General features: G+C 44.5%; 1 protein-coding gene across 6 annotated transcripts in view; it reads left to right on the top strand.

The window, feature by feature from the left end:
- The window catches only part of drd2a (dopamine receptor D2a), a 168,998-nt gene that overhangs the window by 115,353 nt on the left and 32,927 nt on the right, over nt 1-20,718 (top strand). For all 6 annotated transcript variants that reach the window (XM_038779360.1, XM_038779364.1, XM_038779363.1 and 3 more), the window contains exon 2: nt 3,099-3,404. In XM_038779360.1, coding sequence (XP_038635288.1) covers nt 3,126-3,404 — 279 coding nt within the window. In that variant the 5' untranslated portion in view covers nt 3,099-3,125. The remainder of the gene's footprint in view (nt 1-3,098; nt 3,405-20,718) is intronic.

Genomic DNA, 20,718 nt, shown 5'->3' with positions numbered 1-20,718 from the left:
GAGGTGGGCAGCACAGTAGCATTGTGGATAGCACAATCGCTTCACAGCTCCAGGGTCCCAGGGTCCAGGGTCCCAGGTTCGATTCAGGCTTGCGTCACTGTCTGTGAGGAGTCTGCACATCCTCCCCGTGTGTGCGAGGGTTTCCTCCGGGTGCTCCGGTTTCCTCCCACAGTCCAAAGATGTGCAGGTTAGGTGGATTGGCCGTGATAAATTGCCCTTAGTGTCCAAAATTGCCCTTAGTGTTGGGTGGGGTTACTGGGTTTTGGGGATAGAGTGGAGGTGTTAACCTTGGGTAGGGTGCTCTTTCCAGGAGCCGGTGCAGACTCGATGGGTAGAATGGCCTCCTTCTGCACTGTAAATTCTATGTAAAAAAGAGTGCGATGAAACTGCCTTCCACTGTCAAATAGCCAACATTTCTTCTCGGGATTTGCACATGAAGAATGATTGCCTGGGAAAGGAATCAAAAGGTTGATCATTAGTATCTTTGTGGGCGAAAAATGGAAAATATAGAAGAAAATAAAACTGGGCTACACCCTGTAAGCAAATGTTGGTTGGTTTCTACTTCCACTGCTAGGCCCAAGGGCCTCACACTACAATCAGTTTTAATTATGTCAGGAAAAGTGAGCAACTGGTCTCTGCAGGGATGTGAAACTAGAAGTCCATTTAGACTGCCATGGCTGTCTTCAGGATGCACAGAACATTTCTCCAATCATTGAATGTGAAACGGCACAGATGGTGCACAGAGCCTATAAATTTGAGCATCTTATCTTTCTGTGTGAAGGATCATAGCCTGCAGGCAGAAAAAAATAATTCAAGATTGACTTATTTTTAAAGCTTTCCCTGTGTTCCCTGACTCATATAGTCCATGAATCGTGGGTAACAAACTGCGAAGGCAGTTCCCCTGGGCAGATAGCCCAGCTCATCGTCACACTATTTCAGTTGTGGAGGTAACACGGGCCACACATCACCCTGAACAAGAGGCATGAGAGCACCTGGGGACAAGTTGCGAATCTGGATAAAATTCAATCTGGGCAAACGAATAAGCTTCAATCCATTTGTATCTCAACAGAGGTTAATGTGGAGGAATTGCCGATAGCAGTGCTAATGTTTCTTTTCCTGTTGCATATTAATGATCAAGAACATGGTGTGCAGGGAACAATTTCAAAGTTTGCAGATGACTGAAAACCTGGAAGCATTGTAAACTGTGAAGAGGGCAGTGTAGAACTTCAAAAGAATATAGACAATTTGGTGGAGAGGGCAGGTAGGTGACAGATGAAGTTCAATGTGGAGAAGTCTGAGATGACACATTTTAGTAAGAATAACATGACAGACAAAATGAAATAAGGGGTACAATTCTTAAGGGGGTGCAGGAGTCGATGCACCTGGGTGTACATGTGCATAGGTCATTGAAGGTAGCACAGTGGTTAGCACAGTTGCTTCACAGCTCCAGGGTCCCAGGTTCGATTCCCGGCTTGGGTCACTATTTGTGCGGAGTCTGCACGTTCTCCCCGTGTCTGAGTGAGTTTCCTCCGGGTGCTCCGGTTTCCTCCCACAGTCCAAAGATGTGCAGGTTAGGTGGATAGGCCATGCTAAATTGCCCTTAGTGTCCAAAGGTGAGGTAGGGTTACTGGGTTACAGGGACAGGGTGGAGGCATGGGCTTAAGTAGGGTACTCTTTCCAAGAGCCCGTGTAGACTTGATGGGCCGAATGGCCTCCTTCAGCACTGTAAATCCTATGATCTATGAACATGTGGAGAGAGCAGTTAATAAAGCATATAGTATTCAGGGCTTTATTCACAAGGGCATAGATTACACGAGTAAGGAGGTTTTGCTGAAATTATACAAGACATTAGTTATACCTCAGCTGGAGTATTGTGTACAGTTCTGGGTGTCACCCCATAGGAAGGATGTGAACACGTTGGCAGAGGAGGTTCAGAAGAACGGTTCCAAGGATGAGAAAATTCAGTTATTGAGGATAGATTGGAGAGGTTGGGACTGTTCCCCTTGGCTGAGAGGAGGCTTGACAGATGTTCAAAATCATGAGGGAGTTGGGTAGGGTAGATCAGGAGAACCTATTTCCGCTCGTAAAAGGATCAAGAACGAGAGGGAACAGATTTATAATCATTGGCACAAGAAGCAAATACGATGTGAAAAAAAGCTTCTTCACACGGAAAGTGGCTCGGATCCTGAATTCACTGCCTGGGTGGGTGGTGGAGGCAGGTCCAATCGAGGCATTCGAGCGGACATTAGATGATTATTTGAGTTGAAACGCTGAGCAGGGGCACGGGATAACAGTAGGGGGATGGCACCAAGTCATGATGCTCATTTTGGAGGGCTGGTGCAGTCACAATAGGCCGAATGGCCTCTTTCAGCACTGTAACAATTCTGTGATTTTATTTGTGAACAATGTAACTCGTAAAGATTAAAAAATACCAATGGTGGAGAATGGAACCAGTCTCCACTTTCTGTTGCCAGGGCCATTACAAATTATTCTGCATCAGGATAAAAGCTTATCTATTCTGCTCTATTAGAGGCCTTTAATTCTTGACCGAGAACCTTCTACTACTGCTGTGTGACACGCGTGGCTCTCTAACGAAGATTGATCAATTGGTACCAGATTTGTTTCGAATGAGGATCTTGTTAATGATCTGTTATGCTATGATGCTCACTCTTCTCATCTTTGATACTGTGGCAATGTGTTGGCGTCATTAACAAAGACTATCGGGCTGGTCAATAATAACGTCTAATGGACCGTACAGACACAGTGACGTGACAGAGAAATCCGTGTCCACTGCAGGTTGCTAATTGTTATTCACCACAGGTTCCGTCAGCTCCTTTGTGGTTTTATCATTTTAATAGCATTGAAAGAAAGGAAAGGGGGAGAGAAAAAAATCAATTGTCTTCTTGAGAGAGCCAGCCATTTTTCATCTGCCGCAATTAAATATAATCACATCGCATTTTGAAAATAGGCCAATTTCCTTCAAAAGTAAAATCGCAAACACTGGGGCTTTCTGTTTCTGACTTTGCTTCACCTTCAGCTGCTTGCATTGCCTTCCTAGTCCACATTCTACTGAATTGACTCTCCCATTTCCATTCCAGGTCACGAGGTGAATCTACTCATCATCCATGGATCCTTTTAGCATGATTATGTTCAATGGGACCTACGAAGGAAACTGGACTGGGCTGATCAATGGCACGGAGGCAGAGCAGAAATATCAATACAACTATTATGCCATGCTTCTGACTCTTCTCATCTTTGTCATTGTGTTTGGCAATGTGCTGGTGTGCATAGCTGTGTCCAGGGAAAAGGCACTCCAGACCACCACCAACTATCTCATTGTCAGCCTGGCAGTGGCTGACCTCCTTGTGGCCACCTTGGTCATGCCATGGGTTGTTTACGTGGAGGTAAGGTTCCTGCTTTTATCCAAGACTGTTTGTTTTTATGCAGAAGTGCGAAATTAAGGTTTCTTCCCGAATTCCACCAAGAGGGTCCAAAGTCATGGTGCCGGTTGGCTGGAACGCCGACCAGCAAATCTCGGAAGTGCTAACCACACTCTTTCATCCATCACCATTAAGGAATAAGAAATCATGACTGCGACAAATTCCCAATTTGCCGAAGGGTGCGATTCCTTTCACCAGCTTGATGGGATTATAATGTTTTAGGTTTCTGATGTTCAAGCAATTGAAAACGAAGGCACTGGATAGGCTTTGCTGTGGAACAATGCGGTAAATTCAACAATGGTTAGACGGTAATGTGGAATCTTTCCTCACAAAATAATCTTATCTCATGATCTTAACAGACAAAATGGGAATAATCCATTCGGCCTCCCATGCCTGCTCCACTATTCAATAAGACCATAACTGATCTGATCGAGGCCCAAAGTCCACATTCCCGCTGACCAACGTCCACCCCCTCCCACCAGCCTTTCCACCCCCACACCCCCCCACCCCCACCCTATCCAATTCCCCATCTTGTAGCTCACAAATCTATCCAACTCAACCTTGAATATGTTAAATCATCCAGATTCCTGGGGAAGGAGCTATCAGTATTCTGTTACAGGGAGATTGTACATCGACATGGCAACATCATTGAATTTGCCCTGATGTTATAGGTATGCCATTTTCTCCATAGCTGCAGCAGAAGAAGCCTTTGCAACTCAGGCCCTGAGCATGGAGCAGCACAACAGAGGACAAGAAATCTCTGAGAAAACAATCGTAGCTAATAGGTGAAGAGAAGAGTGGATAATGTTTGAAAACAAATAATTTCTCCATTTAAATATTTTCCATTTAAATATACATTGCTTGGGATGTTAACGTCAGGGATCTCGACCATATTGTGGCAAATCATTTCTTTTTCAACATCTTATTTGGCACCCATTAGTCCTCTCGCAACTCTGATCACCAAAATTGCCATGGTCTCTAAACGGACAAGCAGAATCTCCACAGGGATCCAATCATCCCTGCCTCCTTCACTTGAAGCCTGTCAAGAGCGTTACACTCTTTACATATTGCCTTGACTTGAGTTTCTTTACCTGTATTCCAAAACATCTAAAGTGATGACTGTAATCCAGGTCAGTTCTCCAAGGGATGTTACTAAAAAACTTGTGCCTGTATCCCTTACATTAAACAATGCTAGATGTATGTTCACTTAGTGTGTTTTAGACACAGGCATTTGTCGGATGCTAATTGCCAATAAATAAAAGTTTGTAAAGTGATGCCGTTGCGTATGCCTTTCCTGTCACCGCAAGCATCGCCCAGCTTGAACGTGTCAATAGAAATGCCTTTCTGCCAAATAAAACACAACTTGGCTTGAAACTGCAATAGATCTTTCATTGCCCCCAGGAGCCACGGGATTCCCGTTTATCAAATATTACAGCACAGGAGGCCATTTGGCCCATGGTGCCTGAGTTGCCTCATTTAAAAGAGGTATCCAATTGGTCCCCCTTTCCTGCTCCTTCCCAATAGTCCTGAAAATGTTTTGTTTCAAAGTATAAAACCAATCCCTTTCTGAAAGTTACTGTTGAACCTACCTTTCACCTGGTTGGATCACAACTCATTGCATATGTTACAATCCCAGTTTATGTCATAACTGGGGCTGGTTTAGCTCACTGAGCTAAATCGCTGGCTTTTAAAGCAGACCAAGCAGGCCAGCAGCACGGTTCGATTCCCGTACCTCCCTGGACAGGTGCCGGAATGTGGCGACTAGGGGCTTTTCACAGTAACTTCATTGAAGCCTACTTGTGGCAATAAGCGATTTTCATTTTTTATTCTTTTCAACTAGATGCGGAGATCCCAGAATGGACCCCTGGCTCAAATAACCATAGGCAGGATTCTCCGGTTTATTAAACATGAGATGTTGGGTTATTGTACAATAATCCTTTACTCCCCCCATTTTAATAAGTACACACAGATTTAAAGATTAATATGGATTACAAAGTATATCTTAAACTACAATGGTCACATGAACACAAAAAGTCCCTTCTGAGCACAGAAGATGACTGTGGTCAAATACACGCACTTTGCGCATTAGTGTCTGTGGATTTCCCCCTAGAATCCCCTCGGATGATGATCTCAAGTGAGTTTCCAAACTCCAATCCCAAAAACACACTCTACAATCTTCTTTCATAATAATGCTTTCTCTTAGTGGTTTGCATTCCGAAATCCAGTCCAGGTTTTACATATCACACTTTCAAACAAAGTTTCCACTCCACTTTTAACAATGAATCCAGTCCTGGATTTCACATCAACCCCGTCAGGATTTCTTTGGGCAGAAATGACTAAGTGTAGTTTTGGGTGAGAAAATCGGTGCAAATCATGTGGGATGTTCTGTCACGATTTGCATCTCTATCGTCTCACAATTATGATGTGGAGATGCCGGCGTTGGACTGAGGTGGGCACGGTAAGAAGTCTTACAACACCAGGTTAAAGTCCAACTGGTTTGTTTCAAATCACTAGCTTTTAACTCACTAGCTCCATCATCAGGTCACCTTGGGTCTCCCTACAGTTAAACCTCCCCTCCTCACCAGCATCAGGCTCCCCCCCGCCCCCCCTAACTATCACCAACCCCTCCTGCGGGTAAGCGACACCCTGCTATGGGGTCATTAAATGACCCCCCTTCATGCGCTGCCTCCTTCATACCATCCTTCATATGGGTGGCATGGTAGCACAGTGGTGAGCAGTGTTGTCTGCACATTCTCCCCTTGTGGGTTTCCTCCGGTGCTCCGGTTTCCTCCCACAAGTCCCGTAAGACGTGCTGTTACGTGAATTGGACATTCTGAATGCTTCCTCAGTGTACCCGAACAGGTGCCGGATTGTGGCGAATGGGGGATTTCCACAATAACTTAATTGCAGTGTTAATGTAAGCCTACTTGTGAAAATAATAAAGATTATTATTATACCCCATCCCACTCATGGCCCACCTTTCATGCCCCACCCTTTCCTGGTCCTGCCCCTGTCAAACACTACCCCTTTAAAGCCCCTCCATTTCAGGTACTGCCCTCTTTCAGGCCCACCCCTTGGCAGTGCCAGGGTGCTGGGGTACCAGGGGGCAGTTTCATGAAACTGTTCTGCCATGTCCCCGACCACCCATTGGTTTCAATGTCCTCAGAGATCTCTGGCGTGGTCATCTCGTCTGGTTTCAAGTGGTGGGGATTTCCGCTGCCTTCAAGCTCCCCCGGCTGGGGCAGAACACTGAGAGCCGGGAGAATCTAGCTTCCAGCTGCCTTGGCATATTTAAATTGTGATTTAGGGCGTGAACCAGATTGCATCAGTTGTAGCAGGCTGGGAACATCATGCATTGTTTGGTGCCTGGTGCAAATCCCATTTAGGTGCTCTCCTGCTATTAGCCCAACATGGCAAAATTAATGCCGGGCACAACGCACCTGGAGAATCGCCCACTTTGTCTTGACTGCTGTACAAACTGCTCGCAATTGCTTTAACGTTCGATTCCCAGACTGTATTGAACTGACATCAAACGTCATCGACCGCTGAAATCCACAGCCCCACTTTAAGTCTAGTTACTACGATTGTCTCTTTAACTCAGAACACTTTGTTTACCCTTCCTGGAATTCTTCTGAACAATACCTTGGTTTCTGTTCTCTTAACTCCAGTCATCCTAAACACTCTTTCTGTCCCAATTCCCTGCTTATCTGGACTGTAACTTGGGCTATAGGAAACCTACCTCTTTGCAGGACTCAGTCTGCCCAGTCTTTCTTCTAGCAGAGTTGAGAGATATTCACTGTCCGAGATCCTGCCTCGAACTGCCCACAATTTCAGCTAAAACTTAAATTTAAAGCTGTTTTTATCTTTACAATGACCTCCTTTTATTTATTCTTAATGCTGTAGCCCTCTCTAAGCATAATAACCAACCCTCACAAATACAAATATGAATCTAGCTGTAAGGTTTACCCTCCCAGGCACAGAAACATTAAATTAAACTCACTAAAACTACGCTTTAATACTAATGTTTACCGATACAAATATAAATCCATTAAAACTACCTTTATTTTCCTGACACAGAAAATAAATTATGCTCTCTGATATTTTTTATCAATTGTCTTAAATTTGTGCCAACTTTATGAAACTTTCCATTCCCTCCCATATAAATTCCAAGTGTTACATTCAACAGTAAAACTTTACAGAAGGATACCTTGAAGAGGGGTGGATGGAAGGTGGTGTGGAGCTGATCAATGGCCTGTTTTTTTAAATTAATTTTTACAGAGTGTGACTTCACTGTTTGGGCCAGCATGTATTTGCCCTAACTGATCTCCATTTGAGAGAACATTTCAGAGTCAATCACATTGTGCTGGATCTGGAGTTACATGTAGGCCAGTCCAAGCAGGGATGGCAGATTTCCTTCCCTAAAGGACATGAACCAGATCGTTAGACTTTTAAGTCCAGATTTTGTTTATTGAATTCAAATTTCACCACCTCCCACGGTGGGATTCGAACCTGCTTCGCCAGATCTTACCCTGGGTCTGTGGATGACTAGTCCAGTGACAATACCACTACACTGCCACCACCTCCCACTGTATTATACAGCTGACAATAACACACTTCTGCGCTCAACTGCTCATGGCTAGTGAAGGGAACATATGCAAATAAGAGAACTGAAAAGATGCCTTTGGTTCCTCATATACTGTCACTCAAATAGATCTGGACAACAGTCAGAAAGAAAGATTTGCATTTCTTTTTTTTTTAAGTTCGGGTAGCCAATTCGTTTTTCCAATTAAGGGGCAATTTAGTGTGGTCAATCCACCTACCCTGCACCTCTTTGGGTTGTGGGAGTGAAACCCACGCAATCACGGGGAGAATGTGCAAACTCCACACGGACAGTGACCCAGGGCCGGGATCGAACCATGACCTCGGTGCCGTCCATGCTGCCCAAAGATTTGCATTTATACTAATATTTATTAGTGCCACAAGTAGGCTTACATTAACACTGCAATGAAGTTTCTGTGAAAATCCCCTAGTAACCACACTCCGGCGCCTGTTCACTGAGGGAGAATTCGGAATGTCCAATTCACTTAACAAGCACATCTTTCGGGGCTTGTGGGAGGCAACCGGAGCACCCAGAGGAAACCCAGGCAGACACGCACAGACAGCGACCCAACCCAAGAATCGAACCTGGGACCCTGGCGCTGTGAAGCAACAGTGCTAACCACTGTGTTACCGTGCCGCCCGATGTAGTGTATTTCATGCCTTCAGGATAGTCCAAAGCGATTTATTTGGCTAATGAAGTATTTTTGAAGTGTTATTACCATTAAGATCAGCATCTGAGATAAGTTAATTGTAACATTTGGAAACTCAAGGTTTAATAATTCACAGTACCTGCGTCTTTCATTTGGAGACGGAATGCAATTTCTTTTTACAGGTTAACAAATATTTGAGTAGGATCCGACTGGCAATATCTGTAAAATATATAGCAAGCAAGAGAATGTATTTGTCTTAATTATACTGATTCAATGGAGCAAAGGCATCCACGGGCAGTGATAAATCTTCATATACTGCTTTCAATACACATGGGTAGCTGGCTTGATGCATCCCGTTACATTCGAGAATGATATTACATACTGAACATTTACCATTGTTAACTTACTCAACAGTAAATGAGGCAGAACACCACCCACGACACAGCTGTACAGCTTTAACCTTCTCTGGATTACAAATGCCAACAGGTTAATTCACTTCCTTCAGAGAGAGTGTGGCGACCAATGATTGTGGTGAAAACAATTGGAAGTCATCAGTGTTTTTTTTCAATAAATTTTAAGTAACCCAGTTCCTCACATACTGTCACTCAAATAGATCTGGACAACAGTCAGATAGAAAGATTTGCATTTCTTTTTTTTTTTAAGTTCGGGTAACCAATTCGTTTTTCCAATTAAGGGGCAATTTAGCATGGCCAATCCACCTACCCAGCACATCTTTAGGTTGTGGGGGTGAGACCCACGCAAACACTGGGAGAATGTGCAAACTCCACACAGACAGTGACCCGGGGCCGGGATCGAACCTGGATCCTCGGCACCGCATGGCAGCAGTGCTAACCACTGCGCCACCATGCTGCCCTTTTTTAAAGTTTTATTTATTTTTCCAAATGAGGGTCAATTTAGCGTGGCCAAGGGTGATACCCACACAGACACGGGGAGAATGTGCAAACTCCACACAGACGGTGACCCGGGGTCGGGATCGAACCTGGGACCTCGGCGCCGTGATGAAGTCATCAGTGTTGATGGAAAACGCCCGTGTTTTGTTGGTGTTTATTTCAGGCAGATCCAGAGTGGATCCCTTTGCAAAAAGGCTTTGATATCTTTGCAAAAGTACGACCAATAACAATAACTTGCATTTATATCGCACCTTCAACATCATGAAGCAAACCCTGGCTCACAACAGGAACGATTTTCAAAGGAGATTTGACAGCGAGCCACATGACGTGATATTAAGTCAAGTGAGATATGTTTTAAGGAGCATTTTAAAAGAGATGGGTGAGAGAGGCAGAGATTGAAGTTGAGAGTAGGAATTTCAGAGGTTAAGGCTTCATTAGCTGAAAGCCACAATCAATGATGGGGCACTAGAAATCAGGGATGAGCAAATGGGCCGGAATTGGAGGAGGAATTTATTCTTAATTAAAATTCTCGCAGCGGAATTTCAATTTATGCTCTATTGAAGATTAGTTATGAAAGCCGATTACTCTTCTAGAAACAAAACCACCCGACCATCATATTGTACCTATAAAGGTGGTTATGTTGTGATACGCCTCCTCATGACTGCTGTCTCAAAGAACCTGGAGAAATAAAACTACCAAGGTTTGCCACAGACCAAATCCACCCATTAGTTTAATGGCTAGTTTTCATGATTTACTATTGCCTCTTAAATGCAAACAGCCATCTTATGTCAGTAAATCTAATTTATTGAGCATTATCCTTCAGGTTCAGGAAAAGCCCTGCTCGCTGGGTTAAGTGGCTTCATAAACGTTCAGCTCATGTTCTTTGATGCAGTTTTTCAACGTCAAGTAAGCACGAACCACCTAGCAAACACATCACCCAGAGGGGAGCAGAACTGGGCGAGGAAACGCATTGTTTGGGCGTTGTGAAATTTGCTAACTGTGTCTGAGACTGATGTTCGAGCTTGCCTTGGATGCCTACTTGACCCCCTATTAGTGAATAAACCCACAATTCACCAACTGATCTCTGAAGAGATGAGGTGAAGGAGGTTAACTTTTACTTGCATCTCCCGCTTACCATGAAACGCCTGCGATTTTCATCCCACAACGAGATAAGGGTTAGGTAGGGTCTGTTGCAACAAGAACTTGCATTTGTACACTGCACGCCTTTTGTTTCAAGGAGGTGCAACGAATGAAAGAATTGAAATGGAAATCAAAAGGAAATGTATATAAAGCTGAACCAGATATGTTGTTCTGTTTGTCTATCAGATGCTCTACATCCTGTGCTGCCCACACAGGCCGTAGAAGGCTTTGAGCCTCTCCAGGGTCACATGGGTACAGACAAGGTCACGGGAGAGAAGGTGTCATCATCCTGGAGCTTTGAATTGCCATCTTGTCCAGGCCTTGAAAAAGAGACATTGGAATGTTCTCCAATGTACCCAACTCAATCTACACTGACTGACCTTTAAAACTCATGTGTGTTATTGCACAATAATTGTGACAGTGGCTTTTCTCTATTCCAAATGACTTCAACAAGGCAATTTATCTTCAGCACTGCTCATTTTAATTCCTGTAATAGTGTACTTCTGAAGGGGAGCCTGCATCTTCAAGATAACCAAACCAGTTGCTTCTGAATTGATAAAATGGGTGAACAGATTATCCTGATAGCAGGAGATGGTGGCTAAGTGCCAGAAAAAAAGAAGTCTGTTACAATAATCACATATCAGGGCCTCTGAATTGTTTCTCAAATTGTACAGCACTAGATGTGCAGAAAACATTTGACAAAAGAAAAAGGCTCAAAATCTACACTTGAATCACGTTTCCCACAGCAGGATGTGGGTAGTAAACTTGCTGTTTCCTGAGTGATGGATCTTTGATCTTTCTGCATTCTCAGTGGGAAAAATGAGCAGATTTACATCTGACAGCTTCCTCAACCACTAATGGATTCAACTGTGTTTGAAAAGACAAGAGTTTTAGACAAGGTTACCTTGGTTTTAACAAATTATGGTGTTTCATCTTGCTGCTTGAATACTTCCTGTCATAAAATGCTATCCCAATTAATAGGTCCAGAGATTGTGTATAAAATTGTTTGATTATTGACTTTACAGATATATTCTCTCTCTCTCTCTCCCTTCCACTCCAACACTTATTTATAATCTTGTCTGAACATTTATTTCCCATTATCAAGCACAGGGACAGAATGATCCAGATGATACCTCAGTCTTAGTTTTAACCCTTTGGTAAATGAAAAACTGGCAGCTGGCAAAAATTGTTCCTTCTTTTGTACCTTTCCAAAGACAATTAAAATAGAGATGCAAGACAACTGAGAGATCAAATCTCAAGCAGTCTAAACTGAGAGGGAACAAAGAACAGAGGTTTGGCCCGGCTCAGCACCATTAGGTTTCAATGTGCCATTAACAAATGGTAGCATAGATGCTTGGTTTGTTACAGTCTGTGGACTCAGTGTTGCTGTGACAATGTGTACTTTTACATGTGGTGCACAATCAATGGACACGATATGTAGGTGAAGTCTGAAACGAAAGGCTTTAATCAGCAAGAAGTGAGCCCGGCAGCAGACATACAGAAATGGCCTGGCTGCTGGGGAACACAGGTTCTTATACCCCGCCTCATAGGCGGAGCTACCTTCCTCTTGGCCAATAAGAATGCAGAGAACACAATACTTGGGCCAATGGGCAGTGAGCCCTCTGCACTAATGGCAGCTCATACTCCCAGGTACCGTAATACCTCTAGTCATACTACCACAACATGCAAGTTGTAGTTTCGAGCTATAACATAGAACATACAGTGCAGAAGGAGGCTATTCGGCCCATCGGGTCTGCACCGACCCACTGAAGCCCTCACTTCCACCCCATCCCCGTAACCCAATAACCCCTCCTAATCTTTTTGATCACTAAGAGCAACTTAGCATGGCCAATCCACCTAACCTGCACGTCTTTGGACTGTGGGAGGAAACAAGAGCACCCGGAGTAAACCCACGCAGACACGGGGAGAACGTGCAGACTCCGCACAGCTATGGTAGAAGCTTCAACTTTCCATCTGCACACAGTGAGCAGGAATCTCTCCCACTCTTACCGACATGTATGTTGGAGGGATTTGCAGGGTTTACACTCAACCTGTTTGGTCACACCTTGAATGCGCGCTCCTTGCTTACCAAGTGCTGGTGGTGGGATTCAAAGCCAGAGCGTCTGGCTCAGACACGGGAATGTTACCTCTGCACCACCAGACCACCTTCACCGATGCTCAGAGAGAGGTAACCTGATTCTCATGTGCCTCCCTTAAAATATTTCCCACCATCATGATCCACAGCTGTCAAAGTCTAAAGCAGGATAAATGTTGACAAAGATTTCAGCAAGAATATAGGAGAAAGTTCATCGAGCTGGGTAAGGGCTGGACTGAGGTGTATTGCAATGTCGACCAGAGATCAACAGCGATTTCTCCGCCGGTGGCATCCTTGACTCCACCGGCAGCAAACCCACGCCGCAGGTTACCCGAAGGCGTGGGGTGGCCACGATGAGTAATCCCATTGGCCGGCTGCTAGAACAGAGGATCCCGCTGCTGCCGAGGGCCCAGAAAAACACGGCTGGCGAACCAGATAATCAGAAGTTCAATGTGTGATCTGTTCTGAATTAGGTGGCCTTAAAAGGACTTTCTATGACTAGTGCTGGAGGGCCAGAAAACATAACAGGGCCTATTTCCAACTCTTCAACATCACCCTCTCCATCCCTGCCTCAGTTATTTTGCCGCTGAAACCCTCATCCTGGCTTCTGTTGCCTCCAGATGTAACTATTCCAATTCACTCCTGTACCGGTTTCCTGCAAAACACCCTCTGGAAACCTGAGATCATCCAAAACTCTGCTGTCCATATCCTAACCCTCACCTGGACCTAATGACCCATAACCTCTGTGCTCATTGACCTCCACTGGCTCCCAGTTAAGCAATGTCTTGATTTTAAAAATATCACTCATGGTTTTCAAACCCCTCCATGTGCACACCCCACCCTATCCCTATAATCTCTTCCAGCTACAGCCCTGTGAGAGAGTTGCACTCTTCTAATTCTCGCCTCTTGGGCATATCCAATTTTAAGCACTCCACCCTCGGTGGCTGTACCTTCATAAGAACATAAGAACTAGGAGCAGAAGTAGACCGTCCGGCCCTTCTAGCCTGCTCCGCCATTCTATAAGATCATGGCTGATCTATTTGTGGTCTCAGAACCACTTACCCGCATTCTCGCCATATCCCGTAATTCCTTTATTTTTCAAAAAAACATCTACCCTATCTTTAAATATATTCAATGAAGTAGCGTCTACTACTCCTTTCGGTAGGGAATTCCATACATTAACAACCCTCTGAGTGAAGAAGTTCCTCCTTGATTCAGTCCTAAATCTGCTCCCCCTAACCTTGAGGCTATGCCCTCTTGTCCTACTTTCACCTACCAGTGGAAACAGCCTTTCTACTTCTATTTTATCCATTCCCTTCAAAATTTTATATGTTTCTATTAGATCCCCCCCTCAACCTTCTGAATTCCAGTGAATATAATCCCAATCTACTCAGCCTCTCCTCATACGATAACCCCCTCAACTCCGGAATCAGCCTAGTGAACCTCCTCCCTCTAGTGCTAGCACATCCTTTCCAGTATTCTCTGGAATTCCTTCCCTAAACCTTTTCACCTTATTTAGGCTCCTTAAAACCAATCTCTTTAACCAAGCTTATGGCCATCTACCATGACACTTCCTTCTGTGGCTCATGTCAAAATTTGCTCATGTGAAGTGTCTTAAGATGTTTTATTATGTTATAAATTTAAGTTATAGTTGTAGGCAGGAGCAGGTTTGGTGCAAATACACGTAACCATTATTGGGAACACACATTGCGTTGCTTGTAGGCTTACCACCATCTTACTACTTGCATACATAACCATCGCGCCACCCTCAGTTGATTGATGAGAGATAGGGTCAACCACACTCATTACTACATTTCCTCCCCCTTTAAGTTCCTTATATATTTACTACAGCAATACGCCTGAACACTAAGAAAACATTTGTAATGTTTCTTGTCTTTAATTTCTCCTGTAAACAAAGAACAGAACAATCTGTCCTCCTTTATAAATGAAGGGCTGGATTTTTCGGATTGTCCTGTCGCAATATCTCCGCAGACGGGACAGGCACCATGTAAAGGTCCATCGACCTCGGGTGGGAATTTCCGGTCACCAGACGAGCGCAGTCGAAATATCCCGCCCTAAGTCACTGAGGTGCTCTGCGGGAATGCTCAGAGCAATGCATCTCTTCTGAGAGAGTTCCAGAATAGGAACCGCGGGGTTTTGAGCTGCACAGTAAGATGCAGCACTGGAACTGGGTGGTTCTGCAGTCAGCAGCTCGTTGGATGTGTCATTCACAGCTGCTGGGCGACCACACACTTCAGAGGTTGACAGCAAGGCATCAATCACATGGTTGACCTGCATTCGTTGGGATGTTTCTTTTGCTCGAACGTGATTCATGTGCCTGCGCAGTACATTGCTCTCAGCTTGACCTCAAAATGACCCGTTTCTGAAGTGATGGCTCCTGGATTCCAGCATGGTCCAGTTCCAGAGTTACACGGGGCTGCCTACTTTGAACACATGAGCGCCGCTGTGTAGGCCGGGGTTCATTTTCTGAGTGCTTTGTTTCTGTCCCACTTTCCCCTCCAAGTGGGGAAACATCTGATCCAGTCCATTGCGCAAGCAACACTTCATCAACAGCTCTGGCTGTGGAAATAAATTTAACATTTATTGGGAGAACACATTGCGATGCTTACAGGCTTGTCGCCATCTTACCACCTGGAGAGACAGCCCTGGCACCACCCCCAGTTGGTTGGCAGGAGGGAGGAGCAACAAATCCGTTTACGACAGTTGTCATTTGGGAAGGTTGCGTTACTGACATTGAAGGCCCGTCAAGGAATAGATTTAAAAAGCAGAGAAGTTACGTTAAATTTATTTACAAAACATTGATTGGACCAAACGTGGAGTAGTGTGCACAGTACTGCTCTCCGTGTTATGAAAAAAGATATCGAGGGACTGGAGAGGATGCACAATAGATTGACAAAGATGATACACGACCTATGCTGATATCCATAAGAAAGGGTTGAACAGATTGGGAATCCTTTCTTGAGGAAAGGGAAGGTTGAGGAACAGAGGTGATAAATTAAAATTTTGAAAGGGTTTAGTCAGGTAGATGTCGAGAAAATGTTTCAATTCTTTCATCGGATGAGGGTGTCGCTGGCAAGGCCAGCATTTGTTGCCCATCCCTAATTGCCCTTGAACTGAATGGCTTGCTCGGCCATTTCAGAGTGTAGTTAAGAGTCAACTACATTGTGCTGGGTCAGGAGTCACATGCAACATTTTCTTCCCTTAAGGATATTAGTGAACCAGACGGGTCACAATCCATGATAGTTGTCATGGTCACCATTACTGAGTCGAGCTTTATATTCTTGATTTATTCATGGAATTTAAATTCCACCAGCTGCCGTGGTACGGGAATCTGTGAGGGAGCCCACACCCGAGGTTGCAAATGTCATATAGTCACTAATCTATTAAGAAATACCAGAGAAATGTTGTCAGAGAAGTGGCTTGAATGTGGAACCTGTTACCACAGAGTAGTTGAGGTGAACAGCAAAAGGAAACATATATAACCACAAGAGAAAGAAAGGAATAGGAGGCTATGCTGATTGGATGAGAGGTTGGGACGGGGCCAGTGCAGTATAAACATGGCCATGGACCAGCTGGACCAAATGGCATGTTTCCGAATTGGGTAAGGGGGCTAAGATCTCACTCACTATATTTTTTCAAATATGTATATATATCCTCATGGCTAATTTCCAAAATTTTAAAACTTTACAATGATTTTATAAAGTGAGTGGAGCCATGTCTGGCCAAGAGCTTCAAATAATAGGAACTAATCTGACAGCATCAGGGAAAATTGCACCCTGTTGCCTCTGAAGAGTCCATACTAACACTAAAAGCTCAGTCCTAAAAGCTCAGTCCTAAAAGCTCAGTCCTAAAAGCTGAGCTGCAATCTTTCCATCTATCAAGCAACTGCACAGAAAAGGGGGGGCCTCTCCAGGTTTGAATGCCCAGCCTCATCTGTAATGTACTTACTTGAACTATTGAACTTCCGTATCATCAGCTACAAGGCTAGTTCCTCTCTGTAAGTCTAACTCACCGTGGAAGTCATCTCTGCTGGAAAAGGAAATTATCCAGCGTCGGTCGTCAGCACGTTGACTCTGTGGAAGGAAACGCCTTGCACTTTGATTCTGAACTCTGGACACACGTGAAACAATATCACTCTGTGATCTTTGCACTATAAATCCTTCTTTCTCAATCCCTCTTTTATTGTTTGAATGAAAAGGAAACAACGATGTGACCCACCTCCCGCAATTGAGTGTGTGTAAAAATAAACTAACCCTCTGAGTTTACCCTATCTCACGTTTGTGGTGGAGTTATTAGAAGAAATTGGACCACACCATGACTGAGGGGTTGCGAAAATATTCTAGCCTTATAAAGGGGGCAGGATGGTAGCACAGTTGCTTCACAGCTCCAGGGTCCCAGGTTCAATTCCTGGCTTGGGTCACTGTCTGTGCGGAGTCTGCATGTTCTCCCCGTGTCTGCTTTCTTTTCCTCCGGGTGTTCCGGTTTCCTCCCACAGTCCAAAGATGTGCAGGTTAGGTGGATTGACCATGATAAATTGCCCTTAATGTCCAAAATGGTTGGGTGGGGTTGCTGGGTTACGGGGATAGGGTGGGGGCTTGGGTAGGGTGCTCGTTCCAAGAGTCTGTGCAGGCTTGATGGGCCTAATGGCCTCCTTCTGCACTGTAATTTCGATGATATCTAAAACAAAAACAAGTCACTTTTCTGTTTGCAGAAAAGTGGTGAGAGTCAAAATCAGGGTTTAAACTAAACCCTCTCCTGAACATAACAGCTTTTCACTGTAACTTCATTTCAAACCTATTTGTGACAATAAGCGATTTTCATTTCATTTCATTTCTATGCGTAGAATACTCCCATGGCACTGCCGGTGGATGCAATGCCGCAAAATTTGAGTGGAGTCCAAAAATCGGTTTCACAGTGGTGTGAATTTCACATGGGCTCTTCCGCTGTTGTTTGTTATGGAAGATTGGAAGATTGGAAAACTCACTGAAGGCCAGCATGAAACTGGACTGACCGGAATCTTCCACCCATGCCTGATTCTCCACGACACCAGAGGGAAAAGACACCAGTCCAGAGAAATGTGGCATTCAGAATTTGGGACTCACATGAGAAAAGCCTGAGGCTGGCTCTGAGGTTCAGGTTGAAGGGGCCAGCAACCCTGGACCCTAGAAGATCACTGCAGTAAATGGGGGATGCATCTACAGATGGATCTTCCAGGTTCAGTTTAATCAAGGAGTCCATCGTCCAGCCTCAGAATGCTGCCAGAGATCCACCTTCCTTTTCCAGAGGTCCATCTTCTTACTTTAATCATGGGTCAATCATGTTGGGTGCCTTTTCGATTTGGTACTCAGACACGATGGCAGGACTCATGTCCGCTCTGCCACACAACACGGCCCCAAATCCCTAGATGCGTAATTAATGCGGTCAGGGCCGGAAGACATAGCGTGGTTTTCCATCGGTCTCTGCAGCGGAAGACAATCGCTGATATGCTCTCGCTACGGGACTTAGTCCCAAACGGAAGAATTCCGCCATATGGCCATTGTATGTGATCATGTCGGGAAACAGCTGGAGCACACTGAAGCAAAGTCAGGGAATTATTCCAAAGGGTTAAAATCTAAGCATTACCTACTCGGTCAAAGGGTTCTGTACTTTTTTTTTCATGACCCTTCTTAGCTCTAGGATGCACAATCAGTACATTATAAGTACTCCCTGGCCGTCTTCCTTGATAAATCCATAGTAAAGTGTAGTGTCATGGAAAATGACACGGTGTAATTAGAGACCAAAGTTTCAGCCCCAAATGCTCAGGAGCCTGAAGCTCCTGTCACAGAGAGTCACTAATTGCAGAAGGCGTGTTGTGATGCAGACCGAGGCCTCAGATTAGTTAGTTAGACAGGGTCAGTTGCAATTTGTAACAGCAATTCAACAAAGAATGGTATCAGAAGGTAACATTAGAGTCTGGAGTGCGATTCAAAGGATTTCATTTGCTCTTTAGATGTTGAGCTCTAAAGAGCCACTTGTAATTTCTGACAACCTTTGCAGCCTCACTGTATGTGCAGTGAAGTGCAGTGAGGGTAAGAAAGTCATTAAATGTCTGAGTTCCTGATAATTACCACTGTCCTTGACATGACCTCCAGGATGCCAGTGTGCTGAAGGTCATATCAGAAAACTGCTCAGTAAATAGCTCTGTGAAAGTAAAAAATGTTCTTGGTCGGTTACCATGAAAAAACAATTTTCTGAATTGGTAACTGAGAGAGCACAGTGGCATAGCTGGTGATGTGATGACCCATTTGCCTTTCTGTATCTCTTCAACGCTCTAGTTGGCAGTGTCGATGATTGAGTTGCTGATGTGGTTTTCTGTGCAATGTTCCAACTGCTCTCACGTGCTTGAGATGCAATTTCCGTATTTACGGCTGGTGCAGTTTTCCCTTCGATATCGGGGTACGGAGGTTGGAGGAGGGGGTCCGCAGATGGGAGGTCGATGGTACAATCTCAAAAGAAAGGTCCAATTCTCAAACAGTGTTTGCGTTCGAAGGTCCGTTTCTCAATTGTCATTGAGTAAACGCAGTGAGCCCAGTGACAGGAGTCTCAGTATATTACAGAATTGCTTTGTGGAGAGGTAATCCTGTATTTTAAAAGGAGCCATAATATGCCACTGCAAACACACAAAGACATCCTCCTGAGGGAACCAGCAGATCCTGAAGATTTTGTCATGTAATCAGCGGAAATGTTCCAATCAGAGCAAATTAATTTTGTTCTTTTCAGGCTTCCTGTTACATAAAAACAGTTTCAATCTGCGCATCACAAGTTATTCTTTCTCTGTCCAATTCATCAAAACACTGTGAAAATTGCTAATTTAAATTAAACTAATTCAGCATCAGATAATCCAACCCATATCAAAACACTCACTCAGAACCTCTCATGCATAACCACATCCCCCAAAACAAATATTTTCCTTCAGCTTCACACTCAACTGTAACAGAAATAAGAAGCGTTATGTTTGAAGGCAGGTGAAATCTGATCACCCTCATCTGTAGCAAATTAAGATCTGCTCAGTTCAATAAAGGGTGAGGAAGAGAGTTTTAATTTTGTTGTTTGAAGCACCTTAAATATCATTCAAAGGAAAAATATTTACCTAACTATGATATTTTCATAGAATTTACAGTGCAGAAGGAGGCCATTCGGCCCATTGAGTCTGCACCAGCTCAGCCACCTAGCCCACACCCCCACCCTATCCCCATAACCCAGTAACCCCACCCAACACTAAGGGCAATTTTGGATACTAATGCCAATTTAGCATGGCCAATCCACCTAACCTGCACATCTTTGGACTGTCGGAGGAAACCCATGCAGACACGGGGAGAACGTGCAGCCTCCGCACAGACAGTGACCCAAGCCGGGAATCGAACCTGGGACCCTGGAGCTGTGAAGCAATTGTGCTAACCACTATGCTACCATGCTGCCCATATTATAAGCAAGGAAGAACTCTCATTTACTTTGAAGAAATGCTGTGTTGGAGATGCAATCCTTCAAATGAGGTGGGTTTTTAAAATTAATTTAGAGTACCCAATCATTTTTTCCAATTAAGGGGCAATTTAGCGTGGCCAACCCACCTCGTTTGCACATTTTTGGGTTGTGGGGGCGAAACCCACGCAAACACGGCGAGAATATGCAAACTCCACACGGACAGTGACCAAGAGCCCGGATCAAACCTGGGACCTCGGTGTCTGAGGCCACAGTGCTAACCCACTCTGCCACCGTGCTGCCCCTATAATGGGGCCGGATATAATGGGCTGGATTTTACGGACTCCAGAGGCCAATAAAAATATCAGACAAGATCCAATCCCCGGATTTCCAACCCTCAATCT

This window comes from Scyliorhinus canicula, chromosome 19, assembly GCF_902713615.1.
Source record: "Scyliorhinus canicula chromosome 19, sScyCan1.1, whole genome shotgun sequence".
Lineage (NCBI taxonomy): Eukaryota > Metazoa > Chordata > Chondrichthyes > Carcharhiniformes > Scyliorhinidae > Scyliorhinus > Scyliorhinus canicula.
This window is presented reverse-complemented; position numbering and strand designations above follow the sequence as displayed.